At 55.6% G+C, this 21850-nt stretch overlaps 4 protein-coding genes across 4 annotated transcripts in view; 1 reads left to right on the forward strand and 3 right to left on the reverse strand.

Annotated features, from left to right (window-relative positions):
• The window catches only part of PSKH1 (protein serine kinase H1), a 37160-nt gene extending 26733 nt beyond the window's left edge, over nucleotides 1-10427 (forward strand). Inside the window, exon 3 of the mRNA XM_060085005.1 lies at nucleotides 8122-10427. Within this exon, the coding sequence (XP_059940988.1) occupies nucleotides 8122-8439 (318 nt within the window). The 3' untranslated portion in view covers nucleotides 8440-10427. The remainder of the gene's footprint in view (nucleotides 1-8121) is intronic.
• An 82-nt stretch (nucleotides 10428-10509) lies between these two features.
• CTRL (chymotrypsin like) lies at nucleotides 10510-13597 on the reverse strand. The gene is made up of 5 exons (XM_060083171.1): nucleotides 13256-13597; nucleotides 12614-12779; nucleotides 11859-11962; nucleotides 10928-11060; nucleotides 10510-10840 (listed from the first exon to the last, which is right to left on the reverse strand). Exons 1-5 carry the CDS (start codon nucleotides 13398-13400, stop codon nucleotides 10510-10512), a joined length of 879 nt encoding a protein of 292 aa, XP_059939154.1. The 5' UTR covers nucleotides 13401-13597.
• A 992-nt stretch (nucleotides 13598-14589) lies between these two features.
• On the reverse strand, nucleotides 14590-17139 carry PSMB10 (proteasome 20S subunit beta 10). The gene is made up of 8 exons (XM_060083869.1): nucleotides 16984-17139; nucleotides 16662-16749; nucleotides 16472-16569; nucleotides 16223-16363; nucleotides 15831-15946; nucleotides 15667-15725; nucleotides 14872-15023; nucleotides 14590-14758 (listed from the first exon to the last, which is right to left on the reverse strand). The coding sequence occupies exons 1-8, from the start codon at nucleotides 17037-17039 to the stop codon at nucleotides 14647-14649; spliced, it is 822 nt and encodes a 273-aa protein (XP_059939852.1). The 5' UTR covers nucleotides 17040-17139; the 3' UTR covers nucleotides 14590-14646.
• Nucleotides 17140-18392: 1253 nt separating this feature from the next.
• Nucleotides 18393-21838, reverse strand: LCAT (lecithin-cholesterol acyltransferase). The gene is made up of 6 exons (XM_060083868.1): nucleotides 21548-21838; nucleotides 20674-20830; nucleotides 20480-20595; nucleotides 20292-20387; nucleotides 19981-20205; nucleotides 18393-19076 (listed from the first exon to the last, which is right to left on the reverse strand). Exons 1-6 carry the CDS (start codon nucleotides 21699-21701, stop codon nucleotides 18502-18504), a joined length of 1323 nt encoding a protein of 440 aa, XP_059939851.1. The 5' UTR covers nucleotides 21702-21838; the 3' UTR covers nucleotides 18393-18501.
• Nucleotides 21839-21850: the final 12 nt, after the last annotated feature.

Below are 21850 nucleotides of genomic sequence, written 5' to 3' on the forward strand. Positions count from 1 at the left end.
TTCTTCTGCCTCAGGTATTCTGCTGTTGATTCCTTCTACTGTATTTTTCATTTCAGTTATTGTATTCTTCATCTTTGTTTGTTTGTTCCTTAATTCTTCTAGGTGTTTGTTCTTTAATTCTTCTAGGTCTTTGTTAAACATTTCTTGCATTTTCTCGATCTTTGCCTCCATTCTTTTTCTGAGGTCCTGGATCATCTTTACTATCATTATTCTGAATTATTTTTCTGGCAGGTTGCCTATCTCTACTTCATTTAGTTGTTTTTCTGGAGTTTTATCTTGTTCCTTCTCTGGTACAAAGTCCTCTGCCTTTTCATTTTGTCTGTCTTTCTGTGAATGTGGTTTTCCTTCCACAGGCTGCAGAATTGTAGTTCTTCTTGCTTCTGCTGTCTGCCCTCTGGTGGATGAGGCTATCTAAGAGACTTGTGCAGGCTTTCTGATGGGAGGGACTGGTGGTGGGTAGAGCTGGGTGTTGCTCTGGTGGGCCCAGGACATTGTTAAAAGCAGACATTACTTGGTTGCTGACACAGGTTGCCAACATCCCTGATTACAAAACAGGCACACAGCATCCTTCCTCACTCTTGAGTTGCACTGTGTCTCCCTCCTGTCCCTGTCCTTCACTTTGCAGACTCTGGGCAGGGACAGGTTGGGGAGCAAGATTTCATTTTGTTATTCATCTCAAGTTTTATTTTTTTTATTTATTATTATTATTTTTATGAATTTTATTTATTTTTTATACAGCAGGTTCTTATTAGTTATCTATTTTATACATATTAGTGTATATATGTCAATCCCAATCTCCCAATTCATCCCACCATCCCCAGCCCCCACTTTCCCCACTTGGTGTCCATACGTTTGTTCTGTACATCTGTGTCTCTATTTCTGCCTTGCAGACTGGTTCATCTGTACCATTTTTCTAGATTCCACATATATGCATTAATATACGATATTTGTTTTTCTCTTTCTGACTTGCTTCACTCTGTATGACAGTCTCTGGATCCATCCATGTCTCTACAAATGACCCAGTTTTTTTCCCTTTTTATGGCTGAGTAATATACAGTTGTATATATGTACCACATCTTTATCCATTCGTCTGTCGTTGGGCATTTAGGTTGCTTCCAAGACCTGGCTATTGTAAGTGGTGCTGCAGTGAACATTGGGGTGCATGTGTCTTTTTTTTTTTTTTACATCTTTATTGGAGTATAATTGCTTTACAGTGTTGTGTTAGTTTTTGCTGTATAACAAAGTGAACCTGCTATATGCATACGTATATCCCCATATCCCCTCCCTCCTGCGTCTCCCTCCCACCCTCCTTATCCCATCCCTCTAGGTGGTTGCAAAGCACAGAGCTGATCTCCCTGTGCCATGCAGCTGCTTCCCACTAGCTATCTTATTTTACATTTGATAGTGTATATATGTCAATGCTACTCTCTTACTTGGTCTCAGCTTACCCTTCCCCACTCCGTGTCCTCAAGTCCATTCTCTACGTCTGTGTCTTTATTTCTGTCCTGCCCCTGGGTTCATCAGAACAATTTTTTTTTTAGATTCCATATATATATATGTGTTAGCATACGGTATTTGTTTTTCTCTCTTTGACTTAACTTCACTCTGTATGACACTCTAGGTCCATCCACCTCACTACAAATAACTCAATTTCGTTTCTTTTTATGGCTGAGTAATATTCCATTGTATATATGTGCAACATCTTCTTTATCCATTCATCTGTCAGTGGACACTTAGGTTGCTTCCATGTCCTGGCTATTGTAAATAGTGCTACAGTGAACCTTGGGGTGCATGTGTCTTTTTGAACTGTGGTTTTCTCAGGGTATATGCCCAGTAGTGGGATTGCTAGGTCATATGGTAGTTCTATTTTTAGTTTTTTAAGGAACCTCCATTCTGTTCTCCATAGTGGCTGCATCAATTTACATTCCCACTAACAGTGCAAGAGGGTTCCCTTTTTTCCACACCCTCTCCAGCATTTGTTGTTTGTAGATTTTCTGATCATGCCCATTCTAACCGGTGTGAGGTGATACCTCCTTGTAGTTTTGAGTTGCATTTCTCTAATAATTTAAAATATTTTCTTGGCTGCACTGTACAGCATGTGGGATCTTAGTTCCTCAACCAGGGATTGAACCCACACCCCCTGCATTGGAAGCACAGAGTCTTAACCACTGGACTGCCAGGGAAGTCCCCATCTCAAGTTTTAGAACGCAGCTTTACCATCCTTTAAGTTGTCACGCCTTTTCTCATTTATTTTTATCTTCAAGATTCTCCACCTCTTTTTTTTATATATATATAAATTTATTTATTTATTTATATTTGGCTGCGTTGGGTCTTCATTGCTGTGCGCGGTCTTTCTTTAGTTGTGTCGAGCAGGGCTACTCTTCATTGCGGTGCATGGGCTTCTCATTTCGGCGGCTTCTCTTGTTGAGGAGCATGGGCTTGAGGCGCGCAGGCTTCAGTAGTTGTGGCACGCGGGCTCTAGCGTGCAGGCTCAGTAGTTGCAGCACGTGGGCTCAGTAGTTGTGGCTCGTGGGCTCTAGAGTGCAGGCTCAGTAGTTGTGGCGCACAGGCTTAGTTGCTCCGCAGCATGTGGGATCTTCCTGGGCCAGGGCTCGAACCCGTGTCCCCTTCATTGGCAGGTGAATTCTTAACCACTGTGCCACCAGGGAAGCTCCTCTGCCTCTTTTTAAACCTCTATTATCTTCCTCCTTTCTCTCCTGTCAGCCTCTCTCCCTCAATATCTTTCTCTTTTCTGCTGCTCAGGTCCCCCCACCCACAGCGTGGTCTCAGCGTGTTGGATACTGTCTGTTCTGGAAGTCCAGACACCAGGATGGTGAGTGTCTTGACCAGAGGAGGAGATGCTGGCTCTACAGCCCCACAGTGTCTAATTGTGCTGATTTTTTCAAAACACTTTTCTTCATGGTTAACATCAAAGTGTGCTGTTCTTATCACACTAATAGTTCTGCTCTCCTGAGTAAACCTGAAGCTCCATTTCCCAGAATTTCCTCTGTGCCTTTCTCTCTGCTCTCATTCAGGCCCATGTCAGTATAGGAAGGAGGGCTGTGAATGTGGGAATGCTGGATCTGAAGACACATGTTGAGACAAAGTTGAGGGAAGAATTGAGTCATGGGAGCAAAACCCAGGCTTCTTTCTCCCCCTTCTTCCCCTAGCATCTCTTTGCCTGGGCTTCCTTCTCTGCCAGGGAACCTTCCTCAGTGTCATCATGGGCTGGAAGAGAACGCATAAAGGTCAAGACATCAAGTCAGCTTAAACGTTAGATGCTCTAGTTCTCTTCCTCACATGCGGCCAAGTGGTTAAAAAAGATGGGGAGCCATCTTCTTACAACCCAGGACTTTATAAACTGGAAGAGATTTAGAATTCATTGTATTCAGCTCCTTCATATTAACAGTGAGGAGGCTGTGATTTCTTTACGGTCAGCTGAGACGGTAGACCTAGAACGCAGGTCACTGGGCTTCCAGCCCAACACTTCAATCTGTCACTCAGATGCCATCCCAAAGAGACGCTAGGCCTTTTTCTCCCCTTACTTGAGAGCCATCAGACCTGCTTACCAGAGAGAGTCTAGGGTAAGCCCCGTGAGCTGGGTTTGCTGCTGGAAGGAAGCAGCTTCCTCCTCCCTCTGCAGCCTAGGCCTCGAGAGCTGGTTCCAGCCCTTGTTCCCTTAGCCCTGGGGCTCAAGGCAGGACCATGGAAGTAGCTTGGGTAACATTCTTGCCAGGCCCTTGTGACATTAGAGCTAGAGCAAGTGAATGAGACTGGGACGGGAGGAAGTATGTCCTCTGAGCTGGAGTGGCAAACCCTTTCTGGTCTGGTGCCTCCCTCTGAAGGTAGAGTTGGATTCAGCTGCTGAGTGTCACCAGGAGTGACTGGTCCCACAGAAGCAGGGCGATGAGGAGGGTGAAGTTGGTTAGGAAGCGCTTATTGGGGAGATCCTTCTACCCGATTGGTTTCTCTGCTGTTACAGCATCAGGAGTAGGTATCCGAACTGCAAGGACTCTGGGGGTTACAGGGTAGGCAGAAGGGCGGCCAGCTCGATGGTCAGAAACAGGGTGGAGGTGACACCCTTCCTCCTACAGCCTCTTCTTGTCCTCCTCTTGGGGCAGGACCCCTCACCCACACAGCTCATGAAAGACTGACTTGTGGACAGGAGGGTGCGGGCTGTCACCGAGTATTGCAGCTGTCCTCTGCACACTCGGGTCTCAGGGAGGCCTGAGTGTCTGGAGGCAAGGCCGACTGACATTTTGATGTTCCCTTTCATGCCCCATGCCCTTTGCCAGCCCAAAAATGGGTGGAAGCCTCTAGGAGACTGGCCAGGTGGTACCTGGGGCCTGTCCCTTCTGCCACCCACCTGAGGCTTACGTGTGTCCCTGATCTGGCCCCAAGTATACTGAGGCAAACCTTCTGTCCTCTACCCACAGCTGGCAGTTAGAGCTGTGGAAACTGAAGAGCATGACAGTTTATCATTTTCCTTTTTCCTCATGCCGATTTTTCTTTTTCTTTCTTTTGGCTCCACCGTTCAGCATGTGGGATCTTAGTTCCCTGACCAGGGGTCAAACCCATGCCCCCTGCAGTGGAAGAGTGGAATCCTAACCACTGGACTGCCAGGGAATTTCCCATTTTTCTTTTCCTCACTTGGCTGCATATGAGGAACAGAATGTTACCTGGCCAGTCAGTCAGAGGCTGCCAGACATACTCATGTGACTCCAGAGGCCCGAGCATGTTGGGGAAGTAGGTGGGTTGGCCTGCATGTGTTGATCGCTTTCTTTTTTTTTTAATTTGGTTGTGCTGGGTCTTAGTTGCGGCAGGTGGGCTCCTTATTTGCGGCTTGTGGGCTCCTTAGTTGCAGCAGGCAGGCTCCTTAGTTGCAGCTCGAGGGCGCCTTAGTTGCTGCTTGAGGGCTCTTTAGTTGCATCTTGCCGGCTCCTTAGTTGTGGCTCGCTGGCTCCTTAGTTGCAGCATGTGAACTCTTAGTTGCGGCATGCATGTGGGATCTAGTTTCCTGACCAGGGATCGAACCCGGGCCCCTTGCACTGGGAGCACGGAGTCTTAACCACATTGCCACCAAGGAGGTCCCGATCGCTTTCTCAGGAGGTGCTGAATTGGACTTGGCCAGAAGTGTGGCCATGGGTGAGTGTGGAAGGCCTTGCTTCTCCTTTATGAGACCTGTTGGAGACCTCCAAGGGGCCACTATTCTGGAGGTCAGCATAAGCCCCTGCCCCGCTGTCAGTGGGCTGGCTCGAGGACCACCTTCCCGTGTTTGTCCTGTTTAACTTCCCGCTGCAGGTCCCTCAGTGTGTGAGGGTTAGGCTGGGTGCCATTGCACAGCCCGGTTCTCATGTCAGGACACCTCGAGTCACATTGTCTTAGGGGACCCACCTGTGCACAGTTCTTCAAAGATGGGGAGAGCTGGGGCTTACCAGAGAGGGTGGGCAGGCCCTCAGACTAATGAGCCCATCAGCATTCCTCACACTGCTGCCTGTACAAGGTAATTGGAGAGGCGAGCGCCTGGGGGAGGAGGAGGGGCAGATCAATCCGGCTCACTTTGGCGATCATGGCAACAAGCAGCAGGGGTTGACAGCTGGTGTGAGCCTGTGTCACTGGAGGTGGAGATGCTTAAGCGTGTCTAGTGAGAGGCCCATCTGAGACTGCACTGGACTGGTTTGGAGCTGCAGGGGGCCTTGGTTTGTTTGGCTGGGTATGGATATGAAGTGGGGATGCCTCCGATCCATCCGTATTCAGGTTCCTGACTTGTGAGTCCAGGTTCGCCACTTTTTATTCTGTCATTTGCAGAGGAGTTGCCTCTCTTCTGGCTTGACTGGACCAAGGGCCAGGGGCAGAATCCATGTCCCAGCCCTGTTTGGCTGGCCTGGCCTGGCAGCTCTGTCTTGGAGCTGTCCCACCAACAGGCCAGGCTGAGCTGCAGTGTGTTCCCCAGTGATTTCTCCTTTTCTTGGAGACCATAAAAGCCGCAGTGCAGCACAAGCACAGGTGTTCCCATGACCTGTTGCAGCTCTAGGTTTGCTTTGTCCGTCAGTGGCCCCATTATGCCTGTGCCTTTCCATTTCTCACATGAGTGACGGGGGCCACACTGTGCCTGTGGTCCAGCTTGGCCGGCCCCTCACAGTGGCTCTGTGTGTTCAGGTGGCAGCAGCAAGCCATGGAGCCTTCGTGAACCGAGAGCCCACAGCTACCGTGGCAACTGTCCAGTCCAGTCACCCTGCGTGTCAGCCTCAGTATCAGAGCCCTGAGTTACACAGGCCTGCAGGGGAATGTGGATCAGGCTTCCTGCGTGGGAGGGCTGTTGCTCCTTGCTCTCCCTCACTGCTCTCAGACAGCACGGGATCTATGGGCCCTAACTGCCCTCCTCCTGGAGGCCAGTCGCTTGCCAGGAATCACTGGGAGCTGACCCATTGGTGAGGAGGACCCTGTTAGGTGGCTATTTAGAAATCTAGGCTTTCTGTGACTTTCTTCCAGTTCAGCTCAGTAACAGTTGAGATTTGCCTTCCAAAGGGCAAGTAAGGATAACAACTACAGGTAGCTCCACCCCTTCTCCAGGACTCCAGATGAGTCTTTTCCTTGTTTCCTACCCCACCCACTGCCTCCCGGTACATCGACATCAGTGGGGAAAGGCATGGGGGAAGAGTTGGGGGTCAAGGAAGCCTGACTGGGGGTGGCGATAACTGTGTTAGTGTGTCTGCTGAGTGGGCATGCAGCTACCCCAAATGTGGGCTCTCACACTTTCCTGAGCCCCTTGGAGAGTGTGTTCAGGGGCTCCTCAAGGTGAAGGGCACCATGGGGTAGAACAGTCAGACCTCTCACCAGACAGGAAGGAGGGTGATAGTACCCCTGGCATCCCAGCCGAACCACCTGGAGCAGGCTCAGCTGAAGTCCTAGCCACCCACCCTTTGGAGAGTGTCAGAGCCCGTGCCAGAGTGCTCCTAAGAGACGCAGGGACTCGGAGAAGTGCTGCATCTGCCCTCCTTCAGCAGAATAAGTCAAGGGCCCGGGCACCTGAGCCCCACATCCTGGAAGCAGCTGCAGGAGAGGACACCCATCAGGTGCCATGCATGGGTTGTTTACTCGCTGAGCCTCTATCTACTGAGTGCCTCCTGTATGCCCGGCACCAGGCACTGGTGAATAGCTAAGCATGCTCTAATGGGAACAATAAACTTGAAATTATTCGAATAGTTGCTTAGCACTGGGGGCTAAGAGAGCGAGTGTGAGCAAGTGTCCTTTAACCTGAGAACCTGAGGATTCAGCCAGGTGAAGACAGTTTGTGCAGGCTGAGGCCCTGAGACAGACGGCTGTTCGGTGTGTGGCTGAGATGAGGCAGCCGTGGGTGCATGTAGCAGAGCAGGCTTTGTGCTGAGGAAAGAATGTACTAAAACGAGGCTGGCACAGGGTACTGCCAGGAGCCCCTGTGTGGCTTAGAGAGGTCATGCAGACATGAGAAGCACCCCTGAGAAGAGTCCTGATCCCTGCTGGGCTCCCAGGATCCCCCTGCCATCCCAGCAGATGGAGAAATCTAGTTGCCTTGAATTGTTTTCTTTTCTCCTCATGGCTGAGAGGCTGAGGCTGAGGCTGATGCAGAGAATGCAGTGATTACTTTGGCCACTTTTTCAGTTGGAAGGGAGGGCGAACCCTGTTTTTAAGGACTAGGAAGTGGCCCGGTATGGGCATCCAGTGATGGGAGCTTAAGTCCGGCTCAAGATATGGTGGAAGGTTTGGGTCGTTCTCATTAAATCGCCCTGAGTTATGGTGGTCCTAGGGTAGGTTGGGTGGTCTTGACGGGGGCCACCTCCTTGAACCAGGCTTTGAGTCCAGGGCACCTTTGAAGTTTGCTCCTCAGGGAGGGGGTGGATCCTTCTCCTCCTATCACACTCCTTGTCACTCAGAGAACAGCCTCTGCTCAGTGGCCTGGGTCAGCACTGGGTGGGAAGGGGAGGCCCGGAATGCTCTACATGGGAGGAGCCGGGCAGTTCCTCTCTCTAGGGGGAGAGTGCAGGGCTACTGGACAGGTCTGAGTGTTGTGTAGGTGACATCATCAGGATGCTGAGGGCAATGTTGAGTGTGCTCGCTCTAATGCTTGTCCTTGGCTTCTAGCCCTGGCCCAGTGTGTCCAACCTGGCCAAGGACTTCATTGACCGCCTGCTGACGGTGGACCCCGGCGCCCGTATGACGGCACTGCAGGCCCTGAGGCATCCGTGGGTGGTGAGCATGGCAGCCTCTTCGTCTATGAAGAATCTGCACCGCTCCATCTCCCAGAACCTCCTCAAACGCGCCTCCTCGCGCTGCCAGAGCACCAAATCTGCCCAGTCCACGCGTTCCAGCCGCTCTACACGATCCAACAAGTCTCGCCGAGTGCGGGAGCGAGAGCTGCGGGAGCTCAACCTGCGCTACCAGCAGCAGTACAATGGCTGAGCTGCCAGGCTGGGGTGCTGACATGGCATGGCCCCAGCCTGGCCACACATTGCTGTGCCATCTGGGCCCACCGCCCTCTCTAGAGATAGGTCTGTATGTTCAGTGGTAGGTGAATGGCCCCAGCCCCTTCTCTGTGCGTTCAGCAGTCCCCATCTTCACCCTGGGCCTGAGTCTGGTGCGACAGAGTGGAGGGAGCCCTGGGGCATACGAGCCCCCTGAACAAGGAGCCTGGTCTGGCACTAATGCTCCTTTTGCTGGACAACTGCTCTGGTACATACTGGGGGAAGGGCAGGACCTGGCCTTCAGTCTCCTCACCTCTTGGCTCTTCCCTAGACCAAAGGAGCATGCAGTGCCAGGTAGAGGGTGTCCTGTGGTCCCAGGACTCTTTGGGACAGTTACTTCTGGAATCCCCCCTTTCCTCTACCAAGCCTTCCTGTCTGCCCTCCCCCGGCCCCACATTCCATGGCATCCTGATCCTCATGATTATGCTCCAGTGAGAGGCCCAGGTAGGCCCACAGCTTGTGCCTTGGCTGGACTCTCAGCCCCTGGCTAAGTCTAAACAGCCTCCCACCTCCCAGCCAAGATCTGTCTTCCTTCATGGTGCCCCCAGGGACCCCTCCCGGCCCCAGGACTTGCCAGGATCTCTGGTGGTAGGACCATGGAATGGTCCTTGGCCCTCTGGACTGTGTGGCCATGTTGGTAGCAGGCTTGCTCCAGGCTTCAGCCTCTCTCTGACTATGAGAGTTCCTGCCCACCAGCCTACTGCACTCAGTGCCTTCTTTACAGAGCCTGTTATCACCTCCCTCTCCCCCTCGGATGCCCATTCTATTCCCCAGGTGCCTCCTTCCCAACTGTGCGGGGTTAAAAGGAGCCCCACTGCTGCTACCTGGGGGATGGGGGCACCTGGGCCAAAGCAAAGGGCAGGGGCTTCTGAGGGAGAAGCCCCATCAGGATTCCAGTGTCAGCCTTGGTTCCACCCTTGGTGTTGCCTCTCCCTTCAGGTGCTGCTGTTCCCTCCTCTGCAGCTGCATGAAGGAGCCATCTAGTGTCTGGCATGCGTATGGGCGGCCTAGGAATGAGCACCATGCTCTCCCTTTATCCTCCAAGAGGAAGTCGGAAGGAAGGAGCTGCTGCATTGAGGGAGGGTCCCCGGGGTGCTCAACCCTATCTCTTTCTGCTGAGCTTCTGCACAGCTCCCCTTGGAACTTAGCCATACTGTGTGACCTGCCTCTGAACCCTGAGTGCCTGGGGCACTGACCTTCTCACGGTGGCCTTGCTCAGTCCAGCCTGTCCCTGCTTCTTTTCACAGCATTACCCTTCCATTCTGGGCCCCGCTGAATCTCCGTCTGGAGGGAGCACCTGCGAGAGGTGGGTGGAATTGGGTGGCTGCTTTCCCAGAGGTCTGAGCCAGACCATCCTGCTGTCAGTCATGGTGCCTCCCCACCACCACAGACGGGGCTGGAACCCAAGCCCTGTCCCTCCACAGCTGCTTTCAGTGGGTGGGAAGGAGCCAGGGCCCAGCTTCAGCCTTAGCTGGACTGCAGGTCCCCTGCCAGCAGGGAGGGGTTTGGCTCTCAGTTCCTCCCAGTGGGTTCCCTTGGGCTAGGCCCTCCTCTTTTTGCATGTGCCACCTCCAGTGGGAAACCAAGCCAAAAGAGACCACTCTGGGCCAAGTCATTCGTGCCTTGTACACCTCCTCCTCCTGTCTCTAGTTCTCCTAGCACAAGGCAGTGGAAAGCCCAAGCCCCATGGCCTCAGAATTCCCCCTACTTCCCCAAGTGCCTCTGGGGATTTATTTCCTCTTTTGGCCAGGATGGGCCTGGTCCTGAAGGTAGGACAGAGGGAGTTTGGAGACTTGGGCCTTTATGCCATGGACTGTGGATGGAGAATGTGCAGTTATTTATTTTGTGTACTCAAGTTTGTAAATGTATCCTTCGTACTCAATAAACAGGCTGCCTTCCCCAGGGAAAGCTGCCCATTCATTCCGACAGCCCAGTCTCTTGCTGTGGACAAGAGGTTGCCCAGGAGGCGGTGGGGAGGTGGGGAGAGCCCAGCCTGGTCACGGCTAGTCTAGGAGGATCCTGACTCCTCAACACCTGCCGTGCCAGAAGACAAAGTCCGCTTGGGAAATGGGGCCCCCAAGAGCCTCTCCTTTTCCCTGAACCAGGAAGACAGACAGGCATACACAAAAGGACAGAGCCTGGGGTCTTTATTGGACTGAGATGGGGAGAGGGCCTGTGGTGGGCTTGGCTGTAGGCTATGATTGATCCAGGTACCGAACTTGCTAACCCGAGTGTACGTGGCAGGCGTGCGCACGTTGCAGTCATTGGTGCCCCAGGAGACAATACCAGTGAGCACCCACGTGTCCCCCTTCTGGCAGACAAGCGGGCCTCCAGTCACCCTGACGGAAGGAGAGGGGAGAAGTCAGTGTGGGGGGTGGGAGTGCCACAGGACAGTGCAGAGGACAGGACAGGGTGCCAGTGCTCACCTGGCACAAGGAGGCCCCGAGGCCCCTGCACAGATCATAGAGTTGGTGATGCGTGAGCCCCAGTATTGCTGGCACCGACTCACGGTGACCAGGGGCAGAACCACCTGCTGCAGGTGTGCAGGAGTCACACTGCCTGTGGGCCGGGAGTGGGTGGTTAGGTTCCAGATGACTTGTCCCCATCCTGCCCTCCCACCCAGAGTTTTGGCCCGAGTTCCTACCCACACCGCTGAGGCGGCCGCAGCCAGTGGTGACACGTGAGGCCTTAAGGCAGCACGTCATTTGAGGAAGCCAGGCGAACTGGTGAGATGCGTGTTGTGTACTGGGCTGGGGAGGTGAGCTTTAGTAGCATCAGATCGTTGTTCATGGTGGTGGGGTTCCAGAAAGGGTGCGTGATGGCCTGCGGAGCCAGAAAGGGGCCATGCAGGATGGGGGTGGACACAGGCCCTCAGGGTGATGGGTGCTGAGGGGACTAGGCCAGGGCGTGCTCTGAATTCCTCACCCCCAGAGCCCACACACCTACACTGCTCACTCTTCCTTCCCCACCTGCAGCCCAAGCACTGACCCACAAGATGGACAGAACCTGCAAAGGCTCAGTGCTGGATGATAGGTCGTACTCGCCCAGGATGGCAAAGTGGCAGCCAGGGCTGCAGTGAGAGTGGGGTTGGGCAGCCACAAGGAAGGCCGAGTGACAAGAGAGGGGCCTCCAGGGCAAGGAGGCAGGGAGGTGGGGGCTGGGGGGGTGCAGGTAGAAGGGAAGCACTCACACAACATTGCAGTGGGCAGCAGTGACCACCCAGGACTGATGAGGCAACCACCGCAGAAGTGGAAGCCGTTGCTGTCCTGGCATCAGGGGTCAGAAGTGGGGGTGGGCCCAGGCTACACCCAGGCATGAAACATCTGAAACCCTGCCCCACCCCCAGGGTGCATGTACCTGCAGTGACACCTGCCAGGGCCACAAGCCCAGCACTGCGTTCTCCCCATCGACAATCCTCTGGCTGAAGCTCAGCACCGGTCTGATGGCAGGAACGCCGTAACCTGACCATTGGGCTGGTGAGGACCTGCTTCCCATGTCCCAGCACACCTCTCCTCTCCTCCTCCTGGGTGCCCCCAGGCTGTGCCCCCCAGAGGGGTCCAGATCAAGAGGGCTCATCACTACCCCTTCTCACCCTGAGCACCTCTGGGCCTCTATAGCTATCTCAGTTGGCCCCATCCACCCAGCCCCCAAGTTCTGTCCATTCTTCCTCATCTCTCCCCAACCTACTCCCCACCATTCCCCAACTCCACCCCACCCCCAATCCCAGGCCATTTTTCTCCCTGTCCCCAGGAATATTCCTGTCTCCTTCCTAGCCTCTGCACTCCCTCCAGACCTCAACGGTCCATACCCCACATGCAACCAGAAGGCTCTTCCTAAACTACACGTCCAACCTTTGCTTCTCAGCTTCCTAAACCCTCCCCGGCTCTTGGGCCCAGCCCAAGCTCCTGTCCCATTTGGGAGACTGGCCCCTGACCCCTTCTTGCCTCCTCCCAGCCTTGCCACATCCTTTCTCCTTTGCCCACTCTGTCCACCTGCTTCCCTTCTAGCCAGCCTGGCCCCTGCCCTGAGCCCCTGAGCAGGAAGCCTGGGCTGCTTCTGGGAGCTGGGTTGCCCTAAGGCTGTTCAGTCAGGGCTGGGCCAGGCCCACTCACCCGAGGAGGAGCCATGGAGGACCACGGTAAGGATGAGGCTGAGCAGCAACACTGTGGCAGGCATGAGGTTGAGAACTGGGCCTGGCTCTATGGTTCTCTTCATCCTTGAGCCAAAGTCCCAGGACTGAGGCCAGGCAGCTGTGGAGGTTCAGCTCCCTGCCATGCTCTAGGCAGGAGGAGGGTCTCTTTAGGTCAAAGTCCTCCACCCACGCCTTGACTTACCAGAGCCCAGGTGTGAGGCTCTCACCTCCTCCACCCCCCAAAGCCTGGCCCCTGACTGGATCCCTGAACCACCTCACATCCCACATGTTAAGCACCAGGTGCCAAGGACTTGTGGTTAGACTTAACGGTAACCACCTGGTGGCTGGGATCAGGGAAGTCTCCCAGGGCTATCAGGAGCACCAAACTCACAGAAGCCTGCTCAGCACCCAGGGGTGTTCCTGACTGGTAGAGGGAATGTCCACCTGCACCAGCTCTGCTGTGGAAGGGCCAGGACGGGGGTGCTGGCGGGTTGCAAATCCTATCACCTCAGTGATCAACTTGGAATGGGTGTCACGGTTTGCTCATCAACTTGGAATGGGTGTCCCGGTTTGCTCAGGGAGATGCTGACTCTCCTGCCACATGGTGTGTTTGGACCCATACCTTCATCTGTCTGGCTCCAAAGCCCACACTGTTCGTGATGAGATGATACACCTAGGAGGGGCCTTGTGCACAGGAGGGCAAGGTATGAGCCCTTGGTGACTGGCTGATCCTGGATGGAGATCAGGGGTGGAAGGATGACAGCCATCAAATCTCTGACAGCCTCCAGGCCTTGGGGCTCCCATGGACAAGCCCCTGGTATCTACAGTCCATTCACTGTAGAGCCCCAAGCTGAGCCTGAACCGAGGGAGAGAAGACACCCCTGTGTGCAAAGTTGCAACAGGTAAGTTGGCTTGCCTCCTTCTAGGGGTGTGAGGGCTTTGGCTGATTCAAGAACACATCAGTCAAAAAAATAAGATGAGTTAATTGCTGACTAGAGGGAAGGATAGATAGATACATGGTAAAGCAAATATAACAAAATACTAATTGTCAAGTCTGCAGTGGGTATATAGGTGTTCAACTTTTTTCCAGATTTTATGTTTTAAGATTTTCATAATAAAATACTGAGGGAAAAAGCATAATCAGGGACCCAGGGATGTCCAGCCTGGAGTAGACACTCCCCAGGGGTTGGGCAGACTCTCTCTAACAGTTCCAAAGCTCCAGGGGAGCTCAGCCATTCTCTCTCAAGGCAGGATGCTCCCACTAGCACCCTGCTCTTGGGCTGACACTCAGTGGGTGCTCAGCAAAAGTCTGCTGGATAAATGTGTCATGTCATCTCTCCCCACGGGTCCTGTGACCCCTGGCACCCAGAAAACTTGGAGCCAATCCCCTTAGTCACAGCCCAACACGTGCAAACAGAAGCTCAGCATCATGTCAGCACCTCAGGTATGCCTGGTCATCAGAGGGGTTTCACAGATAAAGGCGTTGCAGCGGTGAGGAGTGCGCTTGTGAGAACTTGCCCTTGGAATCAGGGAGCAGCTCCCCCACCAGCATTTTAGCCATCAATGGGGATGGGGGGGTATGACTGAGAGCTGTAGGCTGTGTCCTTGGCCACTGTTGAGCCAGGTAAAGGCTCTATGTGGGGGCAGTACATAGGACCTTCTGGGTTGTACAACAGCCCTCAGTGGACTACAAGGCAAGAGCAAGGCATGGGAGTGGTAGGGGGAGCCTCTGTGGTGTGCAGAGTCAGGAGGGGGGGCTTTCCACTTTGAGCCTGTGATACTTGCCAGGGCTGGGGTTCTGGAGGGGTAGATGCCTAAGGTGATGGGTAAAGTGCACCCCTTAGGCTAGGCACTGAAGCCATGGGAGGAAGTGGCCCCTGCAGGGATACCTTAGGCACAGAGCCCTGCTGGCTGCTTGTCCCCCTCCACCCAAGAAGACACAGCCATCTGTCTAGGTAGTGGTGTTTTCTGGGTTTATTCCTCCTTGTTCCAAGCTCTAAGCCTCAGCCTACTTCACTCCACATCCATGGCCTGCACAGTTTCCTCCAGCAGCTCCAGGGTCAGCGGCATCACTGTCTCCGACAGGACAGCTGTGGTCCCAGGGGCAAAGCGGTACCGGCTGGACCTGGGAAGGAGAAAGGATGACCTCATCAAGTGGCCCGTCCTCTCTGCAGCCCCCTATTTCCCTTGCTACCACCCCATCCTCCCCTGTGATTCCCCCATCTCCCATGCTCCTACCTCTCTATAGGCTCTGTGGGAGAGCTCAGTGTTCGCAGCAGCTTGGCGCTGGTCCCAGTGATCACACATGCATCCACACTGCCCCCAGAGCCCAAGTCACCCAGGATCCCTGCAGTGATGGCTTCCACCAGCAGCTCCTGCGCTGCCTCCAGCTGTAAAGATGTGTGTGTGAGTCCTGATGGACCCTTTAATATCACCCTCAGGCTACAGCCTGGAGACGGTTAATCTTGAAGGCTGGACTATTTACCATTTGCTCACACCCAAACTCCTCTCTCTCCCTACACCCCCATCTCCACCCCAGGCTCCTCTACCCTGGTTTCAGTATCCCTCTCTCCAGAGACCCCAGTGTTCCCACTGCCCCCATCTTCACAAACTTCTCTGAGTCACACTTGTGGCTCTGCTTCCAGTGGCCTGTTCACCCACCCCCAATCCCTGGCTCACTGCTTTTTTCTTTCTGGGCCATAAACACCTATAAAGTGACATATGCCTCCTGCTTCCATCCACCCCAAACAAAATCCAGACTCCAGACTCCACCTGCTGTTCCCTTCTCCCTAAACACCAAATGGCCCTCTCTGAGTTCTGACTTCTGGGAAAGTCCAAGCTTTGGCACTGTTGGAATAGCACTTCACCCTCACTCCACTGGCCCCTCAGTCTCCACTCAGTCGTCACCTCCGAGAAGCCTAGCTCTAGAGTAGGCCAGGGTACCTCTGCGTTTCCCCAGCTCCCGGGTGTGCACTTCCCACCAATGCACGCGGGGGTGGGGGTGGGGGTGGGGGCGGGGGAGATGTCGCTCACCGTCATGTTCGGCTGGAACCGGTCCTCTAGCACTGCCAGGGCCGCATCCTGGCCGGAGCCTGCAGGCAGGAAGGGCATCTGAGGTCAGCCGCGGCCTCCCAGTCGCGGGATAAACGTTGAGGTCCCACGGGCGGGGTTCGCGGGAAGGGGGCGGAAGCGCTCACCCATGGCCGTGAAGGGCAGACGGCTGTAGGAGCCGTGGGGGTGCACGCAGTAGAGCTGCGGTCCGGTGAAGTCTACGCCGCCCACAATCAGCGAGGCACCCACGTACCCCCGGTACCTTTTCGCGGAGTGGGTGCGGTCAGTCGAACGCACAGGAATCCAGGTCCCGCCCCTCCGCGATACCGCCCCTGCACCCGAGCCCCGTCCCTTCCCGTGGTCTGGCGCCCCGTGACCAACAGCGTTCCTTCCTGCCACTCTCTTAGCTTCTCTTAGGCCAGCCTCTTCCGGTCTCTCGGACCTCGCGGCCCCGCCCTTTCTCCTATCAAGCCTCTTCTCAGCCCGGCCCTCCCCGCAACTGCCCCACCCCAGGATCATTTTAGCCCCGCCCCAGCACCGGAAGAGCGTCTGGCGCAACGCGCGGGTGACCGTGGCCACGCGGGGCTCGCGGCCTGTGGACAGCGCGTGTAGCTCCATGTTGGACGCCGCCATCCGCGTGGTCATCTCTGCGTCCGCGGCTACTCCAGCCCCACAGCAGCTGAAGGCGAAGGGAGGGTTCGTGTGGGCGGGACTAGGATGTGCTGGGACCCGGGATGGGAACGAGGGGGCGGTTCTTGAGGGGGGAACTGGGCGGGGGAATGCTCACTAGATTTTAGGGGCGATGAAGTGGATCTTTTCGCAGCTCTGGTACGCCACGATCGAATCGTTAGTGGCCCGTGTATCCGCGCCCAGGATGACCCCGTCCTGCGGGGGGGGGGGGAGGAGCCTTTGGCTCAGTGCCCACCTCCCATTCCCGGCCGCTCCTCTGAGGGTTACAATCCCAACGCCCTACTCACTCGGAACACAAGGCCTGCGATGGTGGTTCCGGTCTTGCGTGCATGAGGGACACGGAGCCCCGGGAGGGAGCGTTCCAAGGCTGCGTTTCTGGAAACGGAGGGGAGAAACCCAGGTTTCAGTTATTCTGGGACCGTCATCACATCCCCTAACTCCGTCCCGGTTTCCCTCACCTTTCGGGTAAGCCTGGGAACCCAAGTCGTTCCACACACGTACCTTCCCCCACCCTCGCCCCCAGGAATGTTAAACACCCTGGGGCTCCCACTCCCGGAAGCCCCCACTGAGGGCGTAGGCAGCTGGGGAACCAACCATTCCCCCACTCACCTCTCGCAGTTTTCGAAGGAGAAGCCCTTTTGGGGATCTAGCGCTGTCTTCTGCATCTCCAGGTGGGCAGGGGGTCAGAGGAGTGGGATCAACACGGAGGGAGGAAGGCCAAAGCCTTGACCTCTCTCGGGCTGCACTACTGAGCTTTCTCCTTTCGCTTTCACCTTCCCTCAGAGCATGCCAGCCCCTTTTTTCTGCATCTTCTCTTTCACTTTCACCTTCAGCTCTGGTCCTAGGCAGCTTGGGAAGGGGGAGATGCCCCTTGCCTGGCTCTCCATGCTGCTCCTGGGCCCTCTGAACAGAGGGACAGATCCCTCCTCTCTGGCCACTGTCCAGCCTGAGCCCCGAGCTCTGCCTACCCTGACCCCAACCCTAACCTCAGGTCCCAATGCCCTGAGGCTGTCACATTGACCAGGTCTCTGTTCTCATTGTTAGTGGCCTTCCAACAGCATCAGTCATGGCTGCCATTTGTCATTCTCCCAACTCCTGCCTCTTTTGCTACCTTTGCCTTCTTCCTAAAACCTCAAACACCGAGGCTCAGTCCTTGGCCTAGGTGATGCTGATCCTTCCGTCTTCCATGTCTCGGATGCTGTCTTCCCTCTGTCAAGAGGGGCACCGTAGGTGTCCATCTGGTGGCTCATAGGCATGCTGGGCTCTACCCATGGCTAAGCCTTATTTCACATCCCAAATGACCCTTTATCCACTTCTTTCTCCCAATTACTGCTTGTTTCAGCTAGCATCCTCTCTCCCCTGGACACTGCACTGGCCTCTCTGGTTTCCCCACACTTCCTGCCCCTCACCCTCCACCCCAGGCTACACTCTGCCCTGCAGAGAGGGGGCTCTTTTCTAGATTGGAGATCTGGTCACACTCTTTCCCTGGTTAAACCCTGTATCAGCTGCATGCTGCTCTTAGGTTGAAACCAGTCTTTACAGTTACCCTTCTCATTCCATCTGATCTCAGCACAGGCACCACCTCCTCTGGGAAGCCTTCCCTGACCCAAAAGAATCCCCACCTTGTTCCTCCCTAAACTTTTCTCTCAGATCACTTAGCTCCATCAATTAAATCTTCAGTATTGAAATGACCTATTTAGTGGCTTTCACTCTCCTAGATGCTAAACTCTGGTGCCTCTGTCACCCACCTAGCACTCAAAAGTCTCTGTCTAGAGGTGGGTTCTCACCTGCCCTTTTGGGAGCTAGGAGGGGCAGCTCAGATCTTCTCCATCCTGCACCCTAGGCTCCACGTACCCCCATTCTACAGCTGTGTGTGCAGCTCCCTCCAGTCCCCATGCCCAGAGCAGAGGCAGGCACAGAGAGGCTGCTTAAATAGCTCAACCAGAAGAGTGGGAAGCTGTACATCTCAAGGTGCCCAATTCAATCCCAGGCTCTAGCAAAGCTCTTCTTGCCCTATGCTCCACAAAGCACCAGGTCTGCAGGTGAATGAATCCTGGTGTGAGGACCTTAGTGCCTTTCCCTGAACCCATAACACACGTCAGGGCTTATAGCAGCAAAGGAAGGTCTTTATTCAGGGGGCATGGGCCTTGGGCTGGCAGTTGGGGGTACGGCAGTGCTATTTCGGTAGGTACCCAGCAGGATGGCATTGATGTGCTCCAGTGTCTGGTTGCTGAAGACCATATTGAGGTGCTGTATCCCAGGCAGAGGCAGCAGGTGCACAGGCTGCTGTTGGCGGCCCTGCCACTGGGCACAGAGCTCGGTGCTGCGCGTGGCCACGGTGTCATCCCCGTCCTCATAGAGCACACCCACAGGGTCCGTGTAGGGGAAGCCATGGTCGAAGATGTAGGTGCTGGGTGTGGGCAGGCCCACGCCATACAGACAGTATACTTCCACGCCAGGTGCTGGGAGCCCTGCCAGCAGGTCACGTGACTGTAACCACATGTACCAGCCTTCCTCAAAGTGCAGGTCTGTAAAGAAGCGCTGCAAGTCACGGCTTGTGTAGTTGAAGGTGGGGGTGGAAATGAACACGTGGTCCTCGGGCCATGCCTGGCTGGAGGGAAACATCCAGGGGGACGCTGTTGTCATGCGCTGCTCCTCTTTCAGCTTGATGCTGGACATGATTGGGATGCCCTGGTTGTCACCTGTGGACACAGAGCAAGGTGGGGCAGGGAGCCAGTCCTGGCTACCCCCGGCCCACAACTTGCCCCCCAGCCCAAGCTCAGCTGGATGCTCAACCTTGTCTTGCCCACTCCAAACATCGACTCCAAGTCATGGACTAGAACTGGCCCGGCGTTCAGGAGGTGCTCCGTGTGTACTTGTTAAGTGAGAAGCCCTAGTGGCACCTCTGTGAGGGAGAGCTGCAGAGCTTCAGCAGGCGGGCAGGGAGGGGGTTCCTGTGTGTGTGAACAGTGGGGGATGGTGCCGGCAGTTCTCCCTCAGGCAAGTGTCTGTTGGCCCCTGTGGCCTGTGCTGCACAGGGCTCAGAGCTGTGTTCTGGGAAGAATGAAATGAGACCAATCTCTGTTTGACACTCATTGATATAGTCTGGGGAGTGTTTCCTTCACTTAAGCTCCTAGGGGTAAGGCCATGTCTGGCTGTGCTCAGAATACAGTGGGTGCTCCGCAGGTGGTAGCGATGCCACTCCTTGGGGAAGGGCACGAGGGGCTCCCGGGGTCTGGCCCTGGCTTAGGGCAGATCCCTGGGCAGAGGGGCTCCTGGGAGCAGAAGGCAGCCAAAAGTTGGCTGGGTAGGACCTGAAGCTACAAGGAACAGACCTCAGCAATGAGTCAGATTGCTGGGGTTAACTTCCTCTTTGTTTACTTCCCCTTTGTCATCGCTGAGACACTGTCAGGAGACACTCTAATGGTCCAGGCCAGGCTCACTGCTCTCAGAGGGCCAATGGAAGGGGCTGTGCCCCAGAGGTGGTAGACAACACCCCCAGCCTGGCATTGTGAGAAGAAACGGGAGTGAGGGCAGGCCCACGGTCAGCTTCATTCCACCCCCCATCCCTCCCCATGGGACACAAGTGATCAGAGGCCCTCTCACCTGAGGCCAAGATTATCATGGGCTTGATGGAGCCACCCCAGGGAGCCCCAAGAGAGATGAAACCATCGATGAAGCGGTCCTTCCAGGCCTGGGGCTGGCGCAGTAAGAAATAGAGCAAGTGCAGGCAGCCGAGGCTGTGCCCAATGAGGAAGACAGGCCTTCTGTAGGTAGCGTGCATTTCCTCCACTAGCCCAGCAAGCTTCAGGTAGTACTCCTCCTGCTGGCCTGCAGGGGGGGGTGGATGGGTCAGCACAGCTGGGACTAGGGGCCACCTGCCCTGCCCCAAGCCCCCTAGGCACAGAGACACTCACTGGGCTCCAGCCGCCAGTCGTAGGGGGCGGCCCGCACCGTCTCATCCCGCACATACCCATTGTTGACCAGGTTCTGAACCAGTGTGTGCATGTAACCTGTGGGCGAAGCAGCGGCACTGGGGGTTCTGGCCGTGGCTCCGGCAAGCCCACCAAGCCTAGAGCCCCCCCGTTTCCTGCAACACACACACCTGCCAACTTGCTGTTGTCCAGATACTCAACAGAGTAGGTCTTGCCAAAGCCGGGAACACGGATCTGTACACCGGGGGCATTGGATACTCGCCCAGAGCTGCGGTTGTAGACAACCCTGGGGGCAGCGGGACAGTCAGCGGAGCGGCAACCAAGGAGCAGGGTGGGGGGCTAGGCCAGAGGGAATGGCACGAACCTGGTGTTATCAATCCAGCAGTCTACGCCAACGGGTAGGAACATATTGAGATCCAGCCAGATGGTGAAAAAGTCGTCTGTCTTGCGGTAGCACATCCAGTTCACCACATTTGGTTTATCCAGCTTGGCTTCCAGCTGATTCCCCAGGCAGCCAGGCACTGCGGGCACCAGCCTTCACTCTGGATCCCTCCCATTTCCCTGCAGTGGACCCCACCCCGGTCTCACCTCCCCGACACTACAGTGACCAGCCCCACCCTTTCACCTCCCACACCCTCCACCCCCAGGGACGAAGGACAAGATCCTCTATTTCTGATCACATCCCCCACCCCGTCCCCCGAAAGCCCAGGCTCCCCTCAGTCAGGGAAGGTACAGGGGCCAAGGCCACTGACCCCTGCCCCCACCAAGCAAACATGTAGCGTGGCTCTCCATCACTGCCAAAGTCCAAGGGGAGAACAAATAGTACGAGGGAGTGGGGCCGGGCCTAGGAGCAGGGGCAGGACCTGATGAGCCTCTCCTGCTCTCCTGGGCTGGGCACCTTGTCCTTGCCGGGGTGGGGGTTGAGGAAGGAGTGGTGGGGCTTGGACCGGGGTCCAGTGGCTACAGCTGACCACAGCTTGTAATGCCCAGGCCAAGCCCTCAGGCACACCCACCCTCTACTCCACCCACCTCCGGGAGACAACTCTGAGACACGAGAACTGTGGTGCGAGAAGGGGTTGATTTCTCTGCAGGACAAGCCTTTGGCCCCTCCAGACGCTGAGGCAGGGATCAGGGCTCATGCAAGGGCCGAAGGGCCTCGGCAGGCTCTGCTACCAGGGGCTGGGGCCCAGGTTCCCCAAGGTCTGCCCTGGTGTGTCAGGGGCCTGGTGGGGGCTTACCGAGGATGACGGGCCGTGTGTGGTTACTGAGCTCAGCCTTGGGCGTGGTGTGCGGGGGGAAGAGCACATTGAAGAGCCAGAAGGGGGCGGCGGGGGGAAGCAGCAGCCCCAGCAGCAGCAGGACCCACTGCCGTGGGGAGCCAGGCGGCCCCATTCCAGCCCTTGTGCCTAGTGCCCAGTGAAGCAGTCCTGGGCTGGCCTTATCTGGAGTGGGGGTGGGAGGGGCCCCAGGGTCAGTGGGAGGGACAGCCTGGCCAGTGGGGGTGGCCAGAGATTTCCGGAAAGGGGCACAGGCCCAGGGAG

The sequence above is a fragment of the Mesoplodon densirostris genome, chromosome 19, assembly GCF_025265405.1.
Source record: "Mesoplodon densirostris isolate mMesDen1 chromosome 19, mMesDen1 primary haplotype, whole genome shotgun sequence".
NCBI lineage: Eukaryota > Metazoa > Chordata > Mammalia > Artiodactyla > Ziphiidae > Mesoplodon > Mesoplodon densirostris.

Coding starts and splice junctions, on each gene's coding strand:
- LCAT (XM_060083868.1), bottom strand. CDS start 21,701: ATGGGGCCGCCTGGCTCCCCACGGCAGTGGGTCCTGCTGCTGCTGGGG. Junction 20,206..20,291: donor CGACTGGCGGCTGGAGCCCA/GTGAGTGTCTCT, acceptor CCCCCCCTGCAG/GCCAGCAGGAGGAGTACTAC. Junction 19,077..19,980: donor CATGATAATCTTGGCCTCAG/GTGAGAGGGCCT, acceptor CTGTGTCCACAG/GTGACAACCAGGGCATCCCA.
- CTRL (XM_060083171.1), bottom strand. CDS start 13,400: ATGGCTGTCATCCTTCCACCCCTGATCTCCATCCAGGATCAGCCAGTC. Junction 12,780..13,255: donor TTGGAGCCAGACAGATGAAG/GTATGGGTCCAA, acceptor CCTCCTGCCTAG/AGCATGGCAGGGAGCTGAAC. Junction 11,061..11,858: donor CCTGGCAGGTGTCACTGCAG/GTACATGCACCC, acceptor CCCGGCCCACAG/GCAGTGTGACTCCTGCACAC.
- PSMB10 (XM_060083869.1), bottom strand. CDS start 17,039: ATGCAGAAGACAGCGCTAGATCCCCAAAAGGGCTTCTCCTTCGAAAAC. Junction 15,947..16,222: donor TTGCGCCAGACGCTCTTCCG/GTGCTGGGGCGG, acceptor CTCCGCGAAAAG/GTACCGGGGGTACGTGGGTG. Junction 15,726..15,830: donor TCTGCCCTTCACGGCCATGG/GTGAGCGCTTCC, acceptor TCCTGCCTGCAG/GCTCCGGCCAGGATGCGGCC.